Source organism: Lynx canadensis, chromosome D4 (genome assembly GCF_007474595.2).
Source record: "Lynx canadensis isolate LIC74 chromosome D4, mLynCan4.pri.v2, whole genome shotgun sequence".
NCBI classification, from domain to species: Eukaryota; Metazoa; Chordata; class Mammalia; order Carnivora; family Felidae; genus Lynx; species Lynx canadensis.
Window position 1 is genome coordinate 40,855,901 of NC_044315.2, and position 23,214 is coordinate 40,879,114.

Consider the following 23,214-nt stretch of genomic DNA (forward strand, 5'->3'; position numbering starts at 1 on the left):
ACAGGGGCATTTGAGGTCTTGTGTTGAGCAGGTCAGGGAAGAACCAGGGAACTGTAACTAATTCACTCCTGGAACCTCATCTGTATCCGCAGAACGATGAGGCTGGAAAACTCCCCGTGCCCCGTGTATCAAAACTTAACACTACAGTTGTGTAGTTACGTGGTGTTTTCACAAATTCTAATTTAAGGAGAACTGGCTCCGGAGTGAGATTAGGACAGTGTGAGTTCCCTTGAGGATAGACAAGTTTAATGTGTGTAATTCACGGCTCTGTCACAGCACCTGGAACAATGTCTGGCACATAGTAGGCACTCGATAGATATTTATTGAAAGGATTAATGAATGGAGCTGATTGAAGATACGGTGGATGTGGGTTTAGATATGTTTTATGCATTATGCGAGCATGGGGAAAATCTGTCATATGGAATTGATAATGTAGGGAATGGGTTCCTGAAATGTAATCTGTAGGTATATTATTTTGGAATTTTGTGGTTGCTGCACTATTCTCACGGTTCTTTAGGATGTCCTCCCTAGAGAGATGGGTTTGGTTTGAGACTGTTGGAAATGTCCTGCTTCTATCAGAAATAACATTCCCGCCTATCATGTAAAGGAAATGTCATTGCCAGCTAAGTGATTTGTTTTGGAACATACTCCCCAGTGCTTGCTGTGATTTGAAGGCATTCCACAGATGTGAACCCCAGATCACATGATTTGTCTTACATCTGAAGTGTCTCTCTCTCTCTCTCCCTGGGAAATAGAGAGACTGTATTCTTTTAACTAAAGGTAACCAGCCCCTCCAGAAAGGCCCAGCCACGGCACTGGTCAAAGAGAATAAAGACTGTTTGCAGCATTCTGTGAAGAATTGCTAGAAATTTTAGGTGTGATGTAGTAAAATGAGGGGACATAACTTAAAACAGCCATGGATGGGAGGGGCATGGGAAAAATGAATTTCAAATTTCCAAATGTGAATGTATCGCTAATTTGGTTGGTGTATGTGATTGACACATGCTTTCCATGTTAGTAAGATTTAGGAAAGACTTCCCTTTCAAACAGCTTTAAATTTTAGATGACTCTTTCCTCCTTCTCCTCTTTATCTGAGAGCATGGTCATAATTTCACCCGGGGAGAAACACACTGCTAAAAGGTCTAAATTTATAGCTTTCAGATTATTGTTATATTTTTGACGTTGACTAAAAAAAAAAAATGTGTAAGTTTAAGAGGAAATTCTTCAATAATGAAAAAGTGGTCAGAAAACTTCTGCCTAATGGCTCCCAGATAGAGCATGACACGTGTACATTTTGACCACAGAAGTTGTAATTTCGCAGCTGGAAGGGCTATTTTGGAATAAAATGAAGGCACGCAAGTTGTAAGTAGCCGCTCTACATAAGGAGTTGCTTTTGTGCAGAGTAGGAGAACAAGTTACTCCTTGGAATTACTTGTGTTTGCTCAATGTCAAATTGCAGGTATGAGTTAGGTAACGGAAGATGCTGAAATAGGAAAGTATTCTCAGCTAAATTATAAGATCTTTTCAGAATTTGCAAAACACTTGGTTAAAGACCTACCCTTTGCGACCTTTAACCACTTACATTTTCATTTTGACCACATATTTCAGAATCATAACTATACTAAAATACGGGTTTCAGTATACATAAAATTAGCCCTTTTTAATAAAAGGTTTTGGCTATAAAAGTAAGGCATGCTTATTGTAGATAATTTGGAAAATACAGAAGTTTTGAAAGAAAATGCTAACAATTCCAATAACTCAAAGCAAGTTATCACATGCGATTTCGTGTATTACCTTTTCACATATATGGTCTAGTGCAGGGGTTGGCAAAGTTTAAATCCTGTCGGCTAAATCCACCTGCCACCTGTTTTTGTATAGTCTGAAAGCTAAGTATGGCATTTACATTTTTAAATGGTTGAAAAAAAGAAAAAGAATATTTCGTGATATGAAAATTACGTGAAATCCAAATTTCAGTGCTCATAAATAAAGTTTTATTGGAACACAGCCATACTAATTCATTTGCATATTGTCTATGGCTGCTTTGGGGCAAAACTGGCAGAATTTAGTAGTTGCAATAGAGAACATATGGCCTGCAAAGCATAAAATATTTATTATTTGATCCTTTACAGAAAAAGTTTTCTGACCTCTGGTCAAACCTAAACATTTGTCCATGTTATCCATAAATTCATAACTTTCAATTTTATAGCTGCATAATATTCCATCAAGTGGCTATAGCTTACTTAACTACACTTCTGATGCTGAATATGGGATTCTTTTTCCAATTTTTGTCCGTTATTATTAATATAATAAACCTAGTCATGTATGGAATTGTTGGGTCAAATGGTATTATCCACTTAAAACAGCTGCCAAATTATAGTCCAAATGGTTCTATCAATTTATATAATCACTACCGACTTATAAATGCCTATTTCATAATGCCTTCACTAACATTTAGTATCATAATTTTTTTAAATTCAATTTTGATTTGCTACAAATATATTTTTATTTTCCATTTTTGATTACTGTTGGGGATTAACATTTTTTCCCACTTGTTTGTTAATCAACCTGTAGTTTTATTTTTCAGACTGCTAGTTTTGTAGTTTTTGTTTATGATTCAAATATTTAACTTTTTTAAATGAAAAAATTTTAATTTTGTTATTTATTTACTTATTTATTTGGTTTTAGGAGTAGAGTTTAGTGATTCATCACTTCCATATAACACCCAGTGCTCATCCTAACAAGTGCCCTCCTTAATGCCCATCACCCATGTAGCCCATCCCCCCCAACCTAACACCCCTCCAGCAATCCTCAGTTTGTTTGCTGTATTTAAGAGTCTCTTATGGTTTGCCTCCCTCTCTGTTTTTATCCTATTCTTCCTTCCCTTCCCCTATGTTCACCTGTTTTGTTTCTTAAATTCCACATGAGTGAAATCATATGATATTTATCTTTCTCTGACTGACTTATTTCACTTAGCATAATACTCTCTAGTTCCATACACATTGTTGCAAATGGCAAGATTTCATTCTTTTTGATTGCCAAGTGATATTCCATCATATATATCTACCACATCTTCTTTATGCATTTGTCAGTTGATGTATATTTGGCTCTTTCCATAATTTGGCTGTTTTTTAAAAATTTTAACATTTATTTATTTATTTTGAGAGAGGGAGTGCAAGCAGGGAAGGGGCAGAGAGAGAGAGAGAGAGAGAGAGAAAATCCCAAGCAGGCTCTGCATTGAGCCCAAAGCAGGGCTCAACCCCATGAACCCTGAGATCATGACCTGACCCGAAACCAAGAGTCAGATGCTTAACCGACTGAGCCACCCAGGTGCCCCCATAATTTGGCTATTGTTGATAGTGCTGCTATAAACATTGGGGTACACGTGCGACTTTGTGATTCAAATAGTTTTGAAAATAAAAACCATGGAAACAAATTTGAACTTTCAAAGCTTTACCCCCTTCATTCACACTCCAAAGATAATTAACACTTTATTGTGATTTCCTTTTTCAGAAAGAAACATACGTGCATGTACGGCTGTGTGTGACTCCTTTATATTTTTAAAATACAAATGGGTTCTCTCTCTATATGCACACAGAGTACTGAGACTTTTTTCACTTAGACATATTTATATATTAGTATTTACATAGTCACCTTAATTTTTTGTAATGGTTGTATTCTACAGTTGTGTCATAGTTTACTTCACTTGAATAGCACTCTGTTGATGGACCCTTTGGTTTTACATAAAAACTCTTTTCCGTTAGAAACAAAACAAAACAAAACAAAACAAAACACCTGGTGAACGTTTATGAGTGTAGCCATAGAAGCAGTGCCTAGCAGTGGAATTGCTAGATGGATGGATAGGTACATTTAAAATTTTGTCTTCCAGGGGCGCCTGGGTGGCTCAGTCGGTTGAGTGACCGACTTCGGCTCAGGTCCTGATCTCACGGTTCATGAGTTCGAGCCCCGCATCGGGCTCTGTGCTGACAGCTCGGAGCCTGGAGGCTGCTTCAGATTCTGTGTCTCCCTCTCTCTCTGCCCCCCTCCCACTCGCACTCTGTCTCTCATTCTCTCTCAAAAATAAAGATTAAAAAAAAAACTTTAAAATTTTGTCTTCCTGCTAGGATGCCCCAGCTGGCATCCCTGCCTACCTACGTGGTCTGAGCTTGTCTGTTTCCCTACCTTCTCAGCAGTGGGTGTCATCAGACATTGAAATTTTTGCCTACTTATAGGTGAAAGGTAGTTTCCACTGGCATGTTTTGTGTTTGTCTTTCTTGAATTCTGAATGAGGTTTGGCACTTTTTCATATGTTTATTGGTTATTGTATTCCTTTCTTTCTAACCAAACAGCCAATTTATATCTGGGGCAGAGGCTGCCAGTGGTTTCTTGACACCTGTTTTCTCTGTTTCTTAGTAATGGAACCTCTAAATATTACCTGGGCCACTCAGGGGGAAAAGAAGTTACATTTCTGATATCCCTAAAGTTTAGTGAGATATGCAACTCAAGTTCTGAGCAATGGGATGTAAGCAAAAGTGTTGTGATTTTAGAAAGTGTCTTTAAATGTAAGTGGTCCTCTTCCTTTTCTTTGTCCTTCTTTCTTCTGCCTAGAAGGCAGACAAAGTGGCTGGAACTTATGCAGTCATTTTGGGCCCTGAGTTGGAAGGCACATACCAAAGCTACGAAGCCTAAGATAGAGGCGGTTTAGATGCCTGATAGCTTCAAACAGTCATATCAGAGAGAAATAAACTACCTTATTTAGGCCACTGACAAAATTTTGAGTTTTCTGTGACAGCTAAACCCAATTTCAATACTATACTATCCTTACCCTATTTTCTAATTAGGTTCTCCTTTTTCTTTTTTTTTTTTTTAAATTTTTTTTTAACGTTTATTTATTTTTGAGACAGAGAGAGACAGAGCATGAACGGGGGAGGGGCAGAGAGAGAGGGAGACACAGAACCGGAAGCAGGCTCCAGGCTCTGAGCCATCAGCCCAGAGCCCGACGCGGGGCTCGAACTCACGGACCGCGAGATCGTGACCTGAGCTGAAGTCTGACACTTAACCGACTGAGCCACCAGGCGCCCCAGGTTCTCATGTTTCTTTAGTTGCAGGAGTCTGTTGTAAATTAAGAAAACCACTCGTATGGCTATCCCGTGTATTGCACACACTTTTACCAGCTTGTCATTTCAGTTTTTCAACGGTATTTTTCTAAATAGTATGCTTACATTTTTATTTATTCAATTTTTGTACCTTTTTATATACGTGGGTATAAATGGGTATATTTACATTTCAAATTCTCTCTGAGTTGTTTGCAAATACACTTTTCTAAGACACAGTGGGAGGAAATAGCCACCTTTGCATTTTCTGGCCATTTCTAGCGTAAGATCTTACCATAGGGTGTATCAGAATTGCCAGGGCAGGGGCAGACTGGGAGCACCGGGTTGTGAAGGGAAGTAGGAAAAGAAAAAAACAAAAGCTATCCGGGAAAATTCTTTGACTTTTTTTCCAACCTCAGTCATGTCAGGAGATCCAAGAGAGAAAAACATGGGGATTGTTATCTTGTCAGGCACGAGACATCTTTAAAGTAATTTCAAGTTAAAGTTTAAATGTTCTAGTGTAATTTAAAACTTCAGTGCTGAATTTTATCTCTGAATATAATAACATATAAGCTCCTTTGGTGAAAGGCTCGAATTTTAATTTTATGTAAATGCTATAAAATCTATTTATTTACTCCGGTACCATGGATATTCAAATGTGTGACCATAATAAAATATGTTATCAAAAATATAAACATTTATTTTTAGCCTGTAGTACAGTCTATGTACTCGTATTTCCCAGTTTCACAGATTCACAGAGATTTGTTGGGCCATTACTATGTTTATGAAAGAGCTCTGGGTATAAAATAAACCTGAGGCTGTCTTCTTTGGGCAGCGCGATAAGGTAGTGGTCAAGCATTAGGGGAGAAGAATCATAGATCAAGAGTCACATCTCTTTCTACTACGTTCCAAGCTGTGCAACATGGAGTGATTTATTCTACTCTCTGAGCCCCAGTTCTTCAACTGTAACATGAGGGTAACAGTGGTACTTTCTCAGTGAGTTGTTGTGAGAAGCGAGATAATGCCTATGAAGCTAAACCTAGCACCGTGCCTGACATATGTGTTCGATACATGTTAGCTATAACGTTAAATTCGGAACTTATTATCATCTGAGAACAGTAAAAAGAGAGGTAAAGAAGGGAAGCTACTAAACGCTATGCACTTTTGTGTACATTATTTCATTTAAACCTTGTAACAACCCTAGGAGGGATTATTCTTCCTACTCGCACAGGTTCAGTGACTTGTCAAAGGTCACGTGGCTAATACATGGCAGGATCAAGTTTGGAACCCAAGGTCTCTCCAACTTCAAAGCCCATATCCTTCTGACTATACCGTGCTGCTTTTAATTGGGACATAATCCGTACATACATGAAAAACCAAATAGCAGATAGGAGACCAACACCATGAAGTAAGAACATGAGTGGTTTGTTCACCAGAAATCTTATTTAGTCCCAGATACTCTGCTAAGTGCTAGGAATACAAAGTCCTGATTCCATCACACCAGGTGCATTATAGGGGAGATAGAAGTGAATACAAATAGGTAAAAATAGAAAAATAAATACTCATGAAGGAATATAAAAGTGTGGTGGGTGTTACAGCTAATGGCAGTTAATGAAGGGTGGGGCAAGGATCTGAAAAGGCCTAACAGAGGGAAACCTAGAGCAGAGTCGGAAAGGTGGGGGAAACATTTGCCCCACAAAGGACAGAAGGATATTCAGATAGTGGACGGATAGGAAGCGGGTGTGAAGTATGGGGACATCATGTTGAGGGACTCACAAAGTTCCATGTGATTCGACTGCAGAGTACAAGTGAGGAAATGGTAGATGGGGCCGGACAGAGAAGCAAAGAGCTGCAAAGTCACATGGCCAAGGATGTGCTTACAGGGAGGCACAGAGAATCAAGGCTGCTAGTTCAATTAACCTGCCATATCAACTGGGTAGTCAAGGCTGATTTTGAACCAGATAGATCAACTTTAGAGCTCTGGCTCTTAAACCAATGCTGAATGTCTACCTGACGACAGAACTTTTGTAATGTGAATCACATATGTTGTTAATATCTTTTGTCTCTCCTTTATATTTGCTTCTATCTCTATGGTTGCCCTTCCTTCTGAATGTCTAGGTATCCAGGCCTCTTAGGTTGTTTTCTATCTAGACTCTCCACTGACTCACGTATCCCCGCATGTGTTGACGTCAGTTAGCTAAAGAGCCAAACTGGTCCGCACTAAAATTTAATGACTTATGGGGAGAAGAATGCATAAGATATTCCTGCAGGTTTGGCATTGGTAACTCAAAGTTAGAATTGGTAACTACAAGGAGTAAATATTTAATGATGTCATTGCAGGTGTATATATATGTTTATACACACACACACATATACATATATGTGTGTATATATAATGTATTCATGTAGCAAGTGTGTATATATATGTACACATGTTTATCAGGTGCATATAAATGTGTGCACAGGTATATGATTGGGCATTCCACAAGAGAAAACTATATAGGTAACTATTGCCAACTTTTGGCAGACTGCCGTGTCCTATGATGTCAATATGGCAGAACTGGAAAATAGGTAGAATTTGGTTATTAACTTGAAATATTTGGAAGGAAGAAGACTCTGTGATACTGAATACTGAGACTCTAGTGATAAGAACACATTAGCAGATAAAGTAGAGATGGCGAGAGAGCCTCATTGTAAGGCCCTCTTGTGGGTACTTTGATCCCTTCATCAGTTTTTGTGTGGCTGTGTGCTCTACTTAAAACAAGTCAATAATTTACAGAGCTTAAAACATCATCATGGAGGTCAAAGTAATAAAAAATGTACTACAGGATTTAACTGAATGAAGCCACATTATCTAAACTGTGGCTCGTCTTGTTATCTACTTGACTTTTTTTTTTTTTTTTTTAGAACTCTGTGCAAAATGTATTGCTCCTATCTACATTCCCTCAAAATCTTAGGTACTATTTTGGGAAGCTGATTTCTGGGTCTCATCTGCAAAAGTTGGGTGTTACCACTAATGTCGTATGCCATCACACATGGCATTCTGTGGACCTGTAGAACTGCAGAGCTGTAAAGTATGTAGCTCCTTTTTTTGTAGGCATGGGATGTGTAGATGGACTCACTCCCATGCTTGAAATGGCCCAGCTAGATTGTAACAGAAGCAGGAGGAAAAACTGTAGTCTTTGCGTCTCCAGTCCAGTATTTTTTGCTATGTGCCTGGCAGAATCTCCAGGAAGTACTATCCTGCTTACTAAATCACATCACCGCTCCCTTGTCACCATACCAGATTCTGGAAGACTTAACTCGATCATAAATGCTACACAGGAGACAAATAGCATGGTATCATTGTTTCAGAAGCCTTGGCCTGCAAAAGGGCTTTGATTTATAGACAATTTATTGAGTGATTATCTTACTATTAGACTAATGCTTTATTTACCTTTTTTTGTTGTTGGGAAAACACTCTTGGAAAACTAAGATATTAAAGCCTTGAAAAATAGCTATTGGACATGTCCAATTACTGTATTTCATAAAAATTTTAAAATGCAGAAATGTAGTGAACACATTTTGTATTGGGAATATATATTTAGCTGATGGACTATAACAGTTCAAATAGAATCATTTACAGCTTATTGAGTAAATAAAAGTGCTTCCATAAAGATCCACATGACACCTAGCTTTTATTTCAGGTAACTAATTTCGTTTTGAAAAATTGCTTAAATTTAGATTTACATGAGAGAGTACCAGAATACCTCAGCAGTTTAAAAAGTCATTCAAATGACCATGGACTTCACAGATTTAAAATGTAAGATCAGGTGGTGAATATTAACTTTTAATGGTCTCTGATAAAAAAGTTATTTAACTGTCTTGTACTCTTGGTGTTATATTAAAAGTGTTATGCTGTATTTCTGGATACTGTTTGAAACCAGAAAAATAGTTCATATTTACTTGTTTTTTTTTTAACATCACATTCTCAAATCAAGATTTCACCAGAGATTTGTTGGCTTGTTTACAAGCTATTAAGTGACTTAAAATCAGATTTTATCCCATTTCATGAAAAAACAAATTTTTCTAGCAGTGAATAGAGTATAGCAAATGACCCTACTAACAAAAAAAGTGTTTTTACTTTACACAAAAGTAAATCTGTTTACTCGGTGGAGGGCATACCTTTTTGGGGGGTGTAAATCTTTTTAAAAAATCTCTTTTTCTAAGAGATTATTTTCCATGGTTAAGACATAAGATCAGAAGACCACATGTAAGAAGTAAGACTCCAATTTGAAATGCTAGACCCAACATTCCATTTCAAGCTTATTTAGTTAAAAAAAAATGTTATGTGAGATGAAAAGATGCTTTCGATCAACATGGTAGAGAAAAGACATATTAAAAAGTTAAGATGAGAAAAGGCAGAAAGCGAACCCCTTTGTAGAGTGCCAAGACCCAGAGAATAATAAGGAGAAATGAGCAGTGAGACCTTCCCTAAAGGATTGTCTTCCTAATGTGTATGTAACGCGTTTGATTGTTGGAGTCACAAGCACAGGAAAGGAAACTTGAAGAACAGAATATAGAGTTGAGTAGATCATACATCCCTTTAACATTGCCAAACAGGAGTGACGACTGGTCAGTTTGGCACAGTCGGCCTCTTCTAGTCTGAGGCGTCAGAAGGAAGTACCTTCTGAGACGACCTGTCCTTCCTCCGTCTGATTTTCACGCTCCTCTCTTGTCATGTATAGTTTTCTCGGACCAGAACTTGAAATAGAAAGATGTAACAACAAACTTTTGAAGCCTCGCCTGACAGTTTCCTTTCATCATAATAAAGAATACTATGGCTGTAACTAAATCGTATTAAGAAGGAAATCAGGCCTCGCCATCTCCTGCTTTTCCCCGCATTCCCTTTACCCTCATTCAGGTCTGACAGAATGAGAAGCTAGCGGCTGGCACTCTAGTCTTTACACCCGCAAAATCAATCCGGTAACGATGCTGCCCATTTAGACACACAGCAAAACAAACAAACAAACAAACAAACAAAATCAGAAAAGGTGTTTCTCTTGGCGGGAGGAGTGCAGGAATCTATAGCTCCAGCTCCTGATGTAATGAGATGCCTCTGGTCAGCTTCTGACCTGAGATGCTCAGGCCCCGTAGTACAGTTTTGCGGTTGAAACTTCATCAGTGCCGCTAATCAGGGTCAGCACCTGATCTCGGGATGTCTTTTCCTTCCATCGGGATGAGCTAAGCCCTCTCCTTCATAAAGTCATCCAAGTGGTCATTTTAGGTGTTTTTTTTAACTTCCAGCATAAAAAGGGATGATTTCCGTCAGCTGTAGGCTTGCAGTGGAGTATCAAGAAATCAAAAGAAAAGAGATCAAAGAAAATTGCTGAACTAGGTGTTAGATGCAGCCATTGATTTTCCTCCAGTTGTAGTTTTAAAAAATCCACAAAAATGGTAACATATACAACAGTTGCATGTCTATTACTTTCCTAAAGCCAGCGATGACTTCCTTCTTGTTTTCACAGGTAGAAATGTTTTTGGAGAATGTGACATAATAAAGCAGATTCGTATAGTTTGTATATGCTGCTTTATTGTCAAAACTGTAAGAGAATCTACCAAAACAATGTTTTTAAAAAAACTCTGCAATGTGAAGTGTGGTTTTCAATGGAGACACGTATGACTAGACTTATGGTCTCAGCAACATTTATTTCCTGGGAATCTGGAAAATTCTGACGTACAATTGATCACTCATTACTTACTATCAATAAATGTCATAAAATAATACCTGGCTGCTTTACTGAGAAAACTTCATTCATGTTAACTACTGGTTATCAGTGTTACTTAAGGCTTAAATGTATGGCTTCATCAAAATATTAATCCTGTTTTCAAGTATTTCAGATGTGTGGATTTCTTAAATTTGGCTTCCAGTAGTTTCTGGATACCAGTAATGTTTTAAAACATGTGGCCAATAGTTTTCATGTTGTAATCCCATGTTTTGATATATGACTTCCAAATACTTAGAACAGTTTTTATTAAAACAGAGTGGTGGCATTATTATCAAAGGAAAAGGCAAAAAGTTCATCTAACTACCATTTTATATCTCCGTGTGCTACTTTCTGCTGTATTTGTCAATGAAATGAGTCTGGCTGATAGATTTAAAAAACATGATACCCACCGTTCATTTTCTTTCTTTCTCTTTCTCTCTCTCTCTCTCTTCTTGAGAGAGAGAGAGAGAGAGAGAGAGAGAGAGCACACGAGTGTGAGCAGAGGAAGGGCAGAGAGAGAGAGTGAGAGAGAATCTAACGTAGGTTCTGCGCTGTCAGTGGGACCGTGGCTTGGTGCTAGATTCCACGACCATGAGATCATGACCTGTGCCCAAATCAAGAGTCAAACACTTAACCGACTGAGCCAACCAGGCACCCCTCGCAGTTCCTTTGCTAAGCAGTCAGATCTTCCATATTATATAGCATATATTATGTAGCACAATGAAATAAACCCTCTTAGCATTGGTTTCTGTAAATTATCAGTGGAAGCAGAGGTAAAAATGACTGGTTGTATTGACTCTTTGATTCAATAACTTTATAAAATTTTTATACAGTGTTTTACTGCTTAGGCAAACTCTCCATGTCCTGCAAAGTTTGTGCCATGGAACACATAAGGGTATCAATCACATTTGGAAAATAATATTTCTGTAGTATCATACAGATTATGGCAAAATTAAATGGCAATTCTATCCCATTTCATATTACCATGATTATTAGCCCACTTTCCTGTTTGTGGTTTTAGATTCTGTTTAAGAGTTTTCAATTCTAGGGGCGTCTGGGTGGCTCAGTCAGTTGAGCAGCTGACTCTTGATTTCAGCTCAGGTCATGGTCTCACAGTTCTGGGATCGAGACCCACATGGGGCTCTGTGCTGAGCGTGTAGCCTTCTTAAAATTCTCTCTGGCTCTGCCCCTCCCCCACATGCACACGCACGTGTTCTCTCTCTCTCTCAAATAAAAAGATAAAACATTTAACAAAGAGTTTTCAATTCTATGTTTATTTATTTTTTCTTCTTTATATCATAGACAGGATCACGAGACCACTCAAATCTCTCCATTCCTTCAAGAGCTGCTCTTCCTGCTGACACAGTTGGTGTGGGGGAGTTTTTGCCATTGAAAGCGGAACTGGATACAACTTACACTTTCTTAAAGGAGACATTTATAAATCCTCTGACGTCATCCCTCTCCTCTCCAGTGACTATGTCTGCTAATGTCAAAAGACCAACTCAGATTGGATAATGACTTTATGAAATAAAAACAAAAATGCAGGAAGAGTTCACAGTACAATTAAAATCGTTTTGAAGGGGGATTTTCTTATCGGTTGACTTTTGTTTCAGCACAAGTAGCAGTGCATTTTTAAAAATCGTGTGATATCTCGATGCGTGCAGGTGCCTATATCTCCTTGAATAATGAAATAACCAACTTTTCCCCCTCTAAGTTTTATTTATTATCACAGTTGCTCATTTTTATGTAACATATTTTTAAATGTTAAAGAATGACACATTTTGGGTAATTTCCTTCAGACTTAAAAAAAATCAATAAGCCATTTTAGTCTCTATCTATCAAAGTTGTTTCATACTTGTCTATTTTAAAGCAGGACTGCAATACTTTAATAGGATTGAAAGAGCTATTTGAAATGTATGCCAATGATTCCTGTCATTTCATGGCAGTCCTGCCATGGTTCACTGAGCCCCCTCTTCTCTCTTGTCAGCTCGACTGAAGACAAGCATTTAGTTGCAAACTTTAAGCAGGTTGTGCAAAACAGAAATGATGTGACTGCTTCCCCTCCTGCACAATAATGTCACTCCTGGTCAATGTGAGAAGGTCAGGTTGCTCCTTGTAAAGCTACATGATACCACTTGCCCATTTGAACAAGTTAAGTTAACTGCTGAATCTGGTCCCTGCAGGCATTGAAAACCCAGCCTTTTATCAAGTCTGCATTTGATGAGAAAGTAGAGCAATTGTGCTGGCAGGATTTCTGTGGCACGGTTAGGCACTTCATAAGGACAGTTCCCGCACCAGGATAGCAGGTAATGCTAAATAGTGTAAGCTGAAAAACTTCCAGGTAATGGCTGTTCTGACCTTCAAAATAGACTCCTTTTTTGTTTTGGTTGTTGGTAGGACCCAAGAGTGACGCCCATCTTTGATGCTGACAGAATTTAAAACAAGGCCATTGCCCTGCATTTTCTGCCTTGTAGCACACAAAAGTAAAATTGTATGTCAGGCCGAGATGTCGGGGAGCTGACAAGATGCCCCAGTGACATTTCAGCTAGAAAGAGCAAGTGTCTTGCAACCAAGTGGTCAAATATCAAATAATAGGTCAAGCAGGAAGGAGCTGAGTTCTAACCACAAAGAGGTTTCTGGTAACTTACTTGACAAGCTTTTGGGCGCTTTGTGGCTTGACAAAGTGATGTTCTGTTGGGTATCGCTAGACAGACTGTTCTTTATCGCCTTCAGAAGATCAGACATTGACATTGATTAAACTCTTTAACCCTTAAAGGTTAAATCCTTGCAGTTTGCATCATGGTAAGTGAAGAACAAAGAAATATCTGTAATATGTATTTGTCTTTGGATTAATCTTTTAACTCCCCGGTGCTATTAATGTCTGATGTGAACTGTACTTTTTGACAGAGTTTTGATACAAAATCCATATTTTATATTATTTTTCATGATGGACTTTTTCATTATGGATACATTAGAAAATAACAGTATGTATTATGGAATCGATATTGTCTTATCTTGACAGTGACATTTGATTCAAATATAGCCAACTTCTGAGAGTTCTTTTTTATCGGCCTTGGTAAATAAAATGTGTATGCTAACTACTTATGTGATTAGCCAAATGAACCAAGTGATTTATGCCTTCTGAGGTAACACTATTACTGTCATACTATGTAGCACGATTCTATTTCTTACAGTACTGAGCCAGCAGAATTAGCTTTATATAAATCTTTAGAAAGCTGTTTATGTGAAGTAAAATCATACCTTTAACCAAATTTCTCTTAATTCTTTCCTTGGAATTGTTTTTATTAGCCATGTTGGGATTTGAGTATTACAGAATATGCCCTGTGGAACGTAACATGCATGAAATTGAACTGGCGAATTTATTGTAACACAGAAAATGCTATGGATTGTTTTTATGTAGATCATAGAATAATTTCTTTGCGTTTCAAAACTCTCTCTTCTGGTGTTCCATACAATGATTAAGACCGTGTCTGTATAGAAATTGATACACAGCTTTTTAGCTCCTGTGACGTCGCTGAGTTTCCACTTTGTACACTAGAGGAAAACAGTGTTGCCCTCTATCACTTATACGTCTGGGTGCATGTAGACATATGTGTCTTTGTGCTGAATCTATTTCCAGACTTTGCTGATTTAAGAAGATCAAGCACCTATGTTAACTTAGCCTTAGATAGTCCTTGGTTTTCTTGCCTTAATTTTACAAACTGTTAATGGGATAACACCATAAATAAATGTGTATGCCTCTCCATATATGTGCGTATCTGATTTTACAGATCCGTTTCATAGTGTAAATTCTGAACCGCCAATTCAAAAGGATTTTTAAATCAAATCAAATCATGTCACATTTATAACCAACTAGATGCTAAAGGCCAGAGAAACTGAAGGATGAGCCTCCCGAGCAATCATTAGTATTCACAACCAAATATAGTAATTTTTATACCATATGCTTTTTTCCCAGAAGTCAGACCCAGCAGGAGGAGAAGATTTAATGACATATCCTATGGAGATCTGAGAAACTCTAGACTGCTTCTGAGCACGCTAGTGGCCAATCGCTGCAGACTTGAGATCTGTGTTCTGTTGGCAAAGGACAGTTGCTCTATCAGCTTCTTTACCTCCTTAAGAATGATATATAAAGTAGACATTTCTCAGGAGAATGACTTCAAATATTTTTGTAAAGGAAAGGAATTTTTCTTTACACCTTAGTACGTGGAGTTTCTTACTAACCTTCTGTGATCTAGAAAAATACCTATATCATCCATCACTAGCAAAGGGATTCTTATTGTTCTGATCCCTAAGTCACACGAACTTATTGAAGCTTTGCCAGAATTTTTCATAGAAGCATCTGGGAATGACATGACACAAATACAGAGGTGTAAGAAATCGCCAGAATGGCCAATTCGACGATAACAGCATAGGTAAATAACCTTTCAAGTAGTAGAATGTTAACTTTAATTTACCGATGTCTGACTTTATTAGACTTAGCAACACTATTTATTTCACATTTATAATATATGCTCTTATCGGGTGCTTAATGATCATTACTATTTTCATGTTGCTTTATTTACCAATTACATCTGAATTCATTCTGTAGACTGTACTGAACAATGGTAAATTGATCTCATTTTACTGTGCACTTTTTATAAACAAGTCTTCAAAGATAAAAGGTGGAAAGTAACCTAGTAAGTAGTAGGCCCAGAGCTGTAACTCCAAAGCCCACATTATTTCCACCATGCCAGGCCTGCTCAAGAAATAATTAGCACTTTTTAAAGAGGAGAAAAATGTCAAAAATTATCCCACCCAGTTAGGAATAATTTTGGGAAGTGTGTTTTGGTCTGAAGTCTAGATTCCTTATCCATTGATTAGACAAAACAAAACAAGACACAACACGCCCATCCATATGACTACTACTGGGAAGAGTGGTCAAGTGTGTATCTATCTTTCAACCAGTGTCCTTCGTTAACATTGCCTAGAGTCTCTGGCTTGGGCTGAGAGACCTCAGAGGTGCTCTCAGAGAGACCTTCTGTTGAAAGACGCTGATGGTCAATTAGCCTGACCAAGCTATAATTTCCCAATGAAAATAATGACATAGGCTAAGCAAAATTGATCATGAAAGGACTAACTTGTACAATTCCTAGGATGGAGGTGAGGATTCTAAAATATGTTTTTTGGACCGGCGTGATAGACCGAACAATGACCCCAAAGACACCCATGCCCTAATCCCTGGAACCTGTGACAGTTACCTTATATGGCAAAAGGGATTTGCAGATGTGATTAAGAATCTTGAGATGGGGAGATTATCCTGGATAATCTGGGTGGGCCCAAATGCAATCACAAGTGTCCTTGTGAGACAGGGAGGCAGAAGGGGCTCCAACTACAGAGAGGAGAAGGCTCTGTGCAGTTTTGAAGGTGAAGGAAAGGGCCAGGCACCAAGGACTACAGATGCACCTAGAAGCTACAAAAGGCCGGGAGACAGATTCTCCCTTCTGAGGCTCCAAAATGGTGAGAGAATACATTCGCATTTCTTAAGCCACACTTTGGGGTAATTTGTTACAGCAGCCACAAGAAACTAATACAACTATCAAACTTTTAGTGGTTTTTAAGAAAGATGGATACATTCATATTTTAATATTTCCAAACAGAGAAATTCTTCCTTCTTTTTTTTTTTTAAATTTTTCTTAACGTTTATTTATTTTTGAGACAGAGAGAGACAGAGCATGAATGGGAGAAGGTCAGAGAGAGAGGGAGACACAGAATCTGAAACAGGCTCCAGGCTCTGAGCGGTCAGCACAGAGCCCGACGCGGGGCTCGAACTCATGGACCGTGAGATCATGACCTGAGCTGAAGTCAGACGCTTAACCGACTGAGCCACCCAGGCGCCCCACCTTCCTTCTTTTAAATTATCCTCATCAGTTGCCTTCATAAATTGAATTTCCAAATTTGTTTTTTAGATTTCCATTTTATATTCCTGGCTTCTGAATATCATAAACAGTGATTGTCTGTATTGGGGCATTTAGTCACACTCTATTGCCATCAGTTTTGATGATTTTAAGTTAACCTATGACTTCAATAAGTGGTTTAATTCCTACCATATTAAAAAAGTATCTTTTAATGTATACATTTATCTTTTTTTTTTTTTGAGAGAGAGAGAGAGAGATGGAGAGAGAGAGTGAGTCAGGGAGAGGCAGAGGGAGAGGAAGAGAGAGAATCCCAAGCAGGCTCCATGCCCAGCATGGACCCAGCTGCGGGACTCAACATGGGACTTGATCCCACGACCATGAGATCACAACCTGAGCTGAAATCAAGAGTCGGTTGCTCAGCCGACTAACCCACCCTGGTGCCCCTGTATAAATTTATCTTAAAAGTCTACTTCAAATGATTGTTTTTATTTGAGTCCCACTTTTGTTGGCATATTTTTCTAGATTTCTTACAAAAGAAATTCAGTCTTGAAAGAAATGATATTAATCATTTGGAATTTCTAAATCCTATCTTACATGTGCCAGAGCATTTTCCTTAACTGTTTACCCATGAGCTCAACATATATCCCTGGTCACTTATCCATGCCTTTTGTTACAATTAAAGTGAAGGAATTTTAATAATTTACCCAAAAAATGAAATCTTTGAAAATTCTTATTGTATAATATTTGAATCTACTCTTTTCTTTGGTGAAATCATATAGTTGTTTTTTTTTTTTTCTGATGGTTTCGTTCAATGAGAGCAATTTTCACTGAAATGATTAAGTGTTCAATATAATGAAACATAAAATATTGATGATTTAAATCCAGAGTGTTAAGTGTTTCAAGTATGGCAAAAAACAAAGCAAATGAACAACAACAAAAAAACCCCTCTGGTTCTGTGAGGATCATACCCAGTCCTCCTGGTTAAGTGAGACATAAATGGGTACATCCACATGTTGGTAGAAGAGCTTCATCTTTTCTCTCAAACCTTAGCAATTTTATTCTAAGACCCTTTTCTGGTTGTGGAACGTGTTGATTGGCAGACCCAGATATCAGATGTCCTGTGAGTTCCTATGCGGGTGCTCACATCTTTGCTTTACTATGTGCTTACTCCCCACCTAATCTTTTTGTCTGTTTGTTTTAAGTAGATCTGACTCTAACGGTCTCCCAAACTGTATCTTCTGTGTAAATTAAATTTCCATTGACATCTTGAAGGGAAATTTTGTTCTTAATCTTTGCAGCAGGGAAACGTAATTGATACTGCATACTGTACATTGTTAAATACCTAGATACAGTATGGGAAGGAGATAAATCAAAACAGAGTTTTTCTTTCTTCTGAATCATCTTGTGTGTGGGTTTTGTTAGATGCTTAGGCGTGTATGTTTTCAAAGCACTGACCTTAATGCTAGCCATGCAGCAGAAGCCCACATAGGTTTTGAAAACTACTGGGTTAATGTTATCTGAAGACGGTTTTTTCACAGTTTAATTGAGTCATGCTTCATTGTCTTTTATTGCATGTTAATGTCAGTAGAATGCTGATTGTTGACAGAATCCTCCCAGTGAAGCGGCTCCAGAAATGTTGTGGTGCTGTAGGAAGCTATGTAAAATAAAAAGTCTTATTTAGATCTGAAGAAGACTCAGCTGACAGGTTAAGAGCTATCAGATATTCATAAATATTCACTAATGACAAGAATATAAGGGGAGCTACCTGTCCTCAATAGATCCCTTCTATGTTTTGGGGGTATCTATATGAGGGAAAAATCTTAAATGCAATCCAGAATGAATCCAATCATATTGGATGCCTAGTAAAAAGCACCGCATAAGAAAAAAAACATAGTAGGTATAATAAGAGGACAATCTGGTTCTTGCCTTTTTTCTTCCAACAAAAACCAAAATATATTTATTATTTACTTTTTCTAAGCTCACTTATGGTCTGAAAGAAGAGGCTTCCACAGTAAACCTATGCATGGAAAGCCCTTGAACTTGGACACTCTCTGCAAATTATTTAGGACCTGAGGTTCAAAGGCAACAGTTCATTTTGGTGACCTTGATGTATAGCTGACCATTGAACTCATTGTAAGTGCTTTTATGGTTGCAGAAGCCCCTCCTGGGAATACACTAAAGTTTTCCTCTGGGCTGAGAAGACATATTTTAACTATGTACTATGAAGACTGTAGAAAGATTCCTAGGAGGCAGAGTTCACATTCACAGTCACAATTAAAATTGTGCTTTCAGATAATTAATGGTGGTGACGTTCCTACTGAAGTGTGCCTGGGTCTAAGGCTCCTTGAAGGACATTGATGTGACAGGGATGCCAGCTAGCACAGCTTCAGAGGGCACCATCTATATCACAGTCTGTGTTACCAGTGCACAACCTGTACGCCTGCACATAACCATCCTGGCACGTGGATGCCAAAATCAGTTTCAAAGTCATTTAGTAATCTATAGGGCTTCTTATTGTCTGTAATCCATAGGGGGGCAGAATCCCTGTTCCCCGTAAGAGAAACTCTGAGGAAGTCCAACACAGTCTTCTTGAATGTCAAGTTAATGAGAGTGGAAACCTTGTTGTCATTTTATCACTGAATAACTTTCACGATTAACAATCACCCATTAAGTTGATTTACTTTACAACAATTCAAATAAGAGCTCAAACACTTAGAGTGCCTACATATAAACATAATTCACATGTCATACAATTCATTCCATAGTTTTTAGTATATTCCAAGGATGTACAACCATCATCACTTTCTAATTCTAGAACATTCTTATTACTCCAAAGAAAAACTCCATACCTATTGAGAGTCACTTTCCATTCCTCATTCCCTGCCCCCCACACCCCTGTCTCTGAAGCATAATCTACTTTTTGTCTCTATACATTTGCCTATTCTGGACATCTCATATAAATAGAATCATGTGTATTGCCTTTTTGTTTTTTAAGCTGGCTTCTTTTATTTAGCTCTATGGTTTCAAGTTTTATTCACACTATAGCATGTGTCGGTACTTCATATATTTTTAGGTGGAATAATATTCCATTGTACAGATTACCACGTTTTCTTTATTCATCCATTGAATGACATTTGGTTTGTCTCTACTTTGGGTTATAATGAAGAATACTGTTATGAACATTTCCATACAAGTTTTTGTGTGGACCAATGTCCCATGTTCATTTCTCTTGTGTATATCTCTATGAGTGGAATAGCTGGGATATGGTAACTCCAGGTTTAAGGTTTTGAGGAATTTTCAGATGGTTCTCCAAAGTGACTGCACCGTTTTACCTTCCCACTAACAATGTATGAGGTTTCCAACTTCTCCACATGTCTTGACAACACTTGCTGTCCATCTTTGGTTTTTTTGTTGTGTTGTTGTTTGTTTTTTTTTGGGGGGGGCGTTATTTAGACACACACAGAGAGAGTGTGCATGTGTGTGCAAATGGGGGAGGGGAAGAGGGAGAGAGAGAATGTCAAGCAGGCTTCATGCCCAATATGGAGCCCGGTGCAGGGCTCCATCTCACGATCCTGAGATCATGACCTGAGCCAAAATCTAGAATCAGACGCTTAACTGACTGAGTCACCCAGGCGCCCGTGTCCATCTTTTTTATAATAGCCATCCTAGTGCGTGTGATGTGGCATCTCATTGTGGTTTTGATTTACATTTTGCTGATGGCTATTGGTATTGAGTATCTTTGCATGTGTTCATTAGTCATTTGTATATCTTTGGAGAAATGCCTATTCAAATCTTTTGCCTGTTTTTTAAAAAAAATTTTTTTAATATTTATTTTTGAGAGAGAGAGAGACAGAGCGCAAGCAGAGGAGGGGCAGAGAGAGAATCTGAAGCAGGCTCCAGGCTCTGAGCTGTCAGCACAGAGCCCGATGCTGGGGTTTGAAATCATGAGCCACAAGATCATGACCTGAGCCGAAGTCCATTGCTTAACTGACTGAGCCACCCAGGTGTCCCTTGCCTGCTTTTTTTTTTTAAATTGGTGTATTCATCTTTTTATTTTTGAGTTGTAAGAGTTCTTTACATATTCCAAATACAAGTATCCATATACATATGCAAATATAAATATATATGTGTGTGTGTGTGTGTGTGTGTGTGTGTGTATACATATATAAGCAAATACTTTCTTCCATTCTGTGGATTCTTTTTCTCACTTATTTAATAGTGTCCTTTGAGGCTACAAAAGGTTTTAGTTTTGGTTAAGTCCAATTTACCTATTTTTTTTCTTTTGTCACTTTGCTTTTGGTGTCATCTCTAAGAAACCATTGCCTAACCCGAGTTTACAAAGACTTATTCTATTTTCTTCTAAGAGTTTTATAGTTTTAATTCTTACATTTAGGTAAATGACCCATTTTGAGTTAATTTCTATATATAGTGTGAGATAGGTGTCCAAATTCATTCTCTTTTCATGTGGGTATCTAGTTGTCCCACCACTATTTATTTTCTTTTCAAATTTTTATTTAAATTCTAGTTAACATACAGTGCAGTCTTGGTTTCAGGAGTAGAATTCAGTGATTCATCATATCCATACAACACCCAGTGCTCATCAAGTGCTCTCCTTAATACCTATCACCCATCTAGCCCAGCCCCCACTCACCTCCCCCCATCAACCCTCTGCTTGTTATCTATTTTTTTTAATTAAAAAAAAATTTTTTTTTAACGTTTATTTATTTTTGAGACAGAGAGACAGAGCATGAACGGGGGAGGGTCAGAGAGAGGGAGACACAGAATCCGAAACAGGCTCCAGGCTCTGAGCTGTCAGCACAGAGCCCGACGCGGGGCTCAAACTCACGGACCGTGAGATCATGACCTGAGCTGAAGTCGGCCGCTTAACCATCAGAGCCACCCAGGCGCCCCTTGTTATCTATTTTTAATAAAGTCTCTTATGGTTTGTTTCCTTCTCTCTCCCTGCCCCCCCCCCAATATGTTCATCTGTTTTGTTTCTTAAATTCCATATATGAGTGAAATCATATGGTATTTGTCTTTCTCTGACACTGCACCATTTGTTAAAAGACTATTCTTTCTCCATTAAGTTGTCTTGGCACTCTTTTAAAAAGTCATTTGACTGTAAGGGCTTATTTCTGGACTCTTGGTTCTATTACATTCATCGTATATGTCTTTTCTTAGCCAGTACTGCACTGTCTTGTTTACTGTAGCTTTGAAATTCAGTTTTACAATTGACAAGTGCTAGTCATCCAACCCTTTTCTCCCCCCAAGTTTTTGGGGGCTATTTTGGGTCTCTTGCAGTTCCATCTGAATTTTAGAATCAGCTTTTTGTCAGATGACTTTTGCGCGTCTATTGAGATGATCATGTGGTTTCTGTCCTTTGTTCTTTAATATGATGTATTCTATTGATTGGTTTTTATATGTTACACCAAACTTGCATTCCTGGGATAAATCTTACTTGGTTATGGTGTGGTGTATTTTTTTTTTTTTTTTTTTTTATGTCACTGGATTCCATTTACTAGAAGTTGTTGAAGATTCTGCATCTCTGTTTATAAGGGTTATTGTTCTGGAGTTTTATTTTCTTGTGACGTGTTTGTCTCATATTAGGGTAATCCTGGGGTTATAGAATGAATTGGGATATTCTCCATCCTCTTCTAGTTTTTGGAAGACTTTGGAAAGGATTGATGTTAATTTTTCTTTATACATTTAATAGAATTCACCAGTGAAGCTCTCTGAGCCTGGGATTTTCTTTATGGGAAATTGAAAAAACTATTTTAAAAAATCTTTTTAAATTTTGGTAAAATATACAAAACATAAAATTTACTATTTAAATGATTTTCCAATAGTGCCTTCCCCCACTCACTCACTCTGTCTCAAAAATAAATAAACATAGGGGCGCCTGGGTGGCTTAGTTGGTTAAGCAACTGACTTTGGCTCAGGTCATGATCTTGTGGTTGGTGAGTTCAAACCCCGCATCGGGCTCTGTGCTGACAGTTCAGAGCCTGGAGCCTGTTTCAGATTCTGTGTCTCCCTCTCTCTCTGCCCCTCCCAGATTCATGCTCTGTTTCTCTCTCTCAAAAATAAATAAACATTAAAAAAAAATTTTTTAAATAAATAACATAAAAAATTTTTAAAAAGAGGAAGAAAAAATCTTAAACTGGAAAGAGATCTAAAGACTCCCAGTGTTCTTAGGGAAAGCCTTTCCACAGAGTCACTCTCCTTTGTCTGCTGCCATGTTTCAGAGGCCAACTTACCTCTACGATAGGTATGTTCTGTGTTGTGTCTCCTTTACTCAGAGTCCAAGTACTATATCCAAACAGCGAGTCCCAGGAAGAGTGGGGAAAATAATGTCAGCTTTCCTTCCCACCTACTTCCCAGGGCACAGTCTACTGACACATAATAGAGTTTTAGATAGATTATAGAAAGCAGTTAATGTTTCCTGAAAAATTTAAATTCCAGATG

The 23,214-nt window shown here is 38.0% G+C and overlaps 1 protein-coding gene across 3 annotated transcripts in view; it reads left to right on the top strand.

Moving 5' to 3' along the window:
• Positions 1–14,603, top strand: part of CCDC171 (coiled-coil domain containing 171) — a 309,890-nt gene extending 295,287 nt beyond the window's left edge. For all 3 annotated transcript variants that reach the window (XM_030294128.1, XM_030294126.1, XM_030294127.1), the window contains one exon: positions 12,140–14,603. In XM_030294128.1, the coding sequence (XP_030149988.1) occupies positions 12,140–12,352 (213 nt within the window). In that variant the 3' untranslated portion in view covers positions 12,353–14,603. The remainder of the gene's footprint in view (positions 1–12,139) is intronic.
• Positions 14,604–23,214: the final 8,611 nt, after the last annotated feature.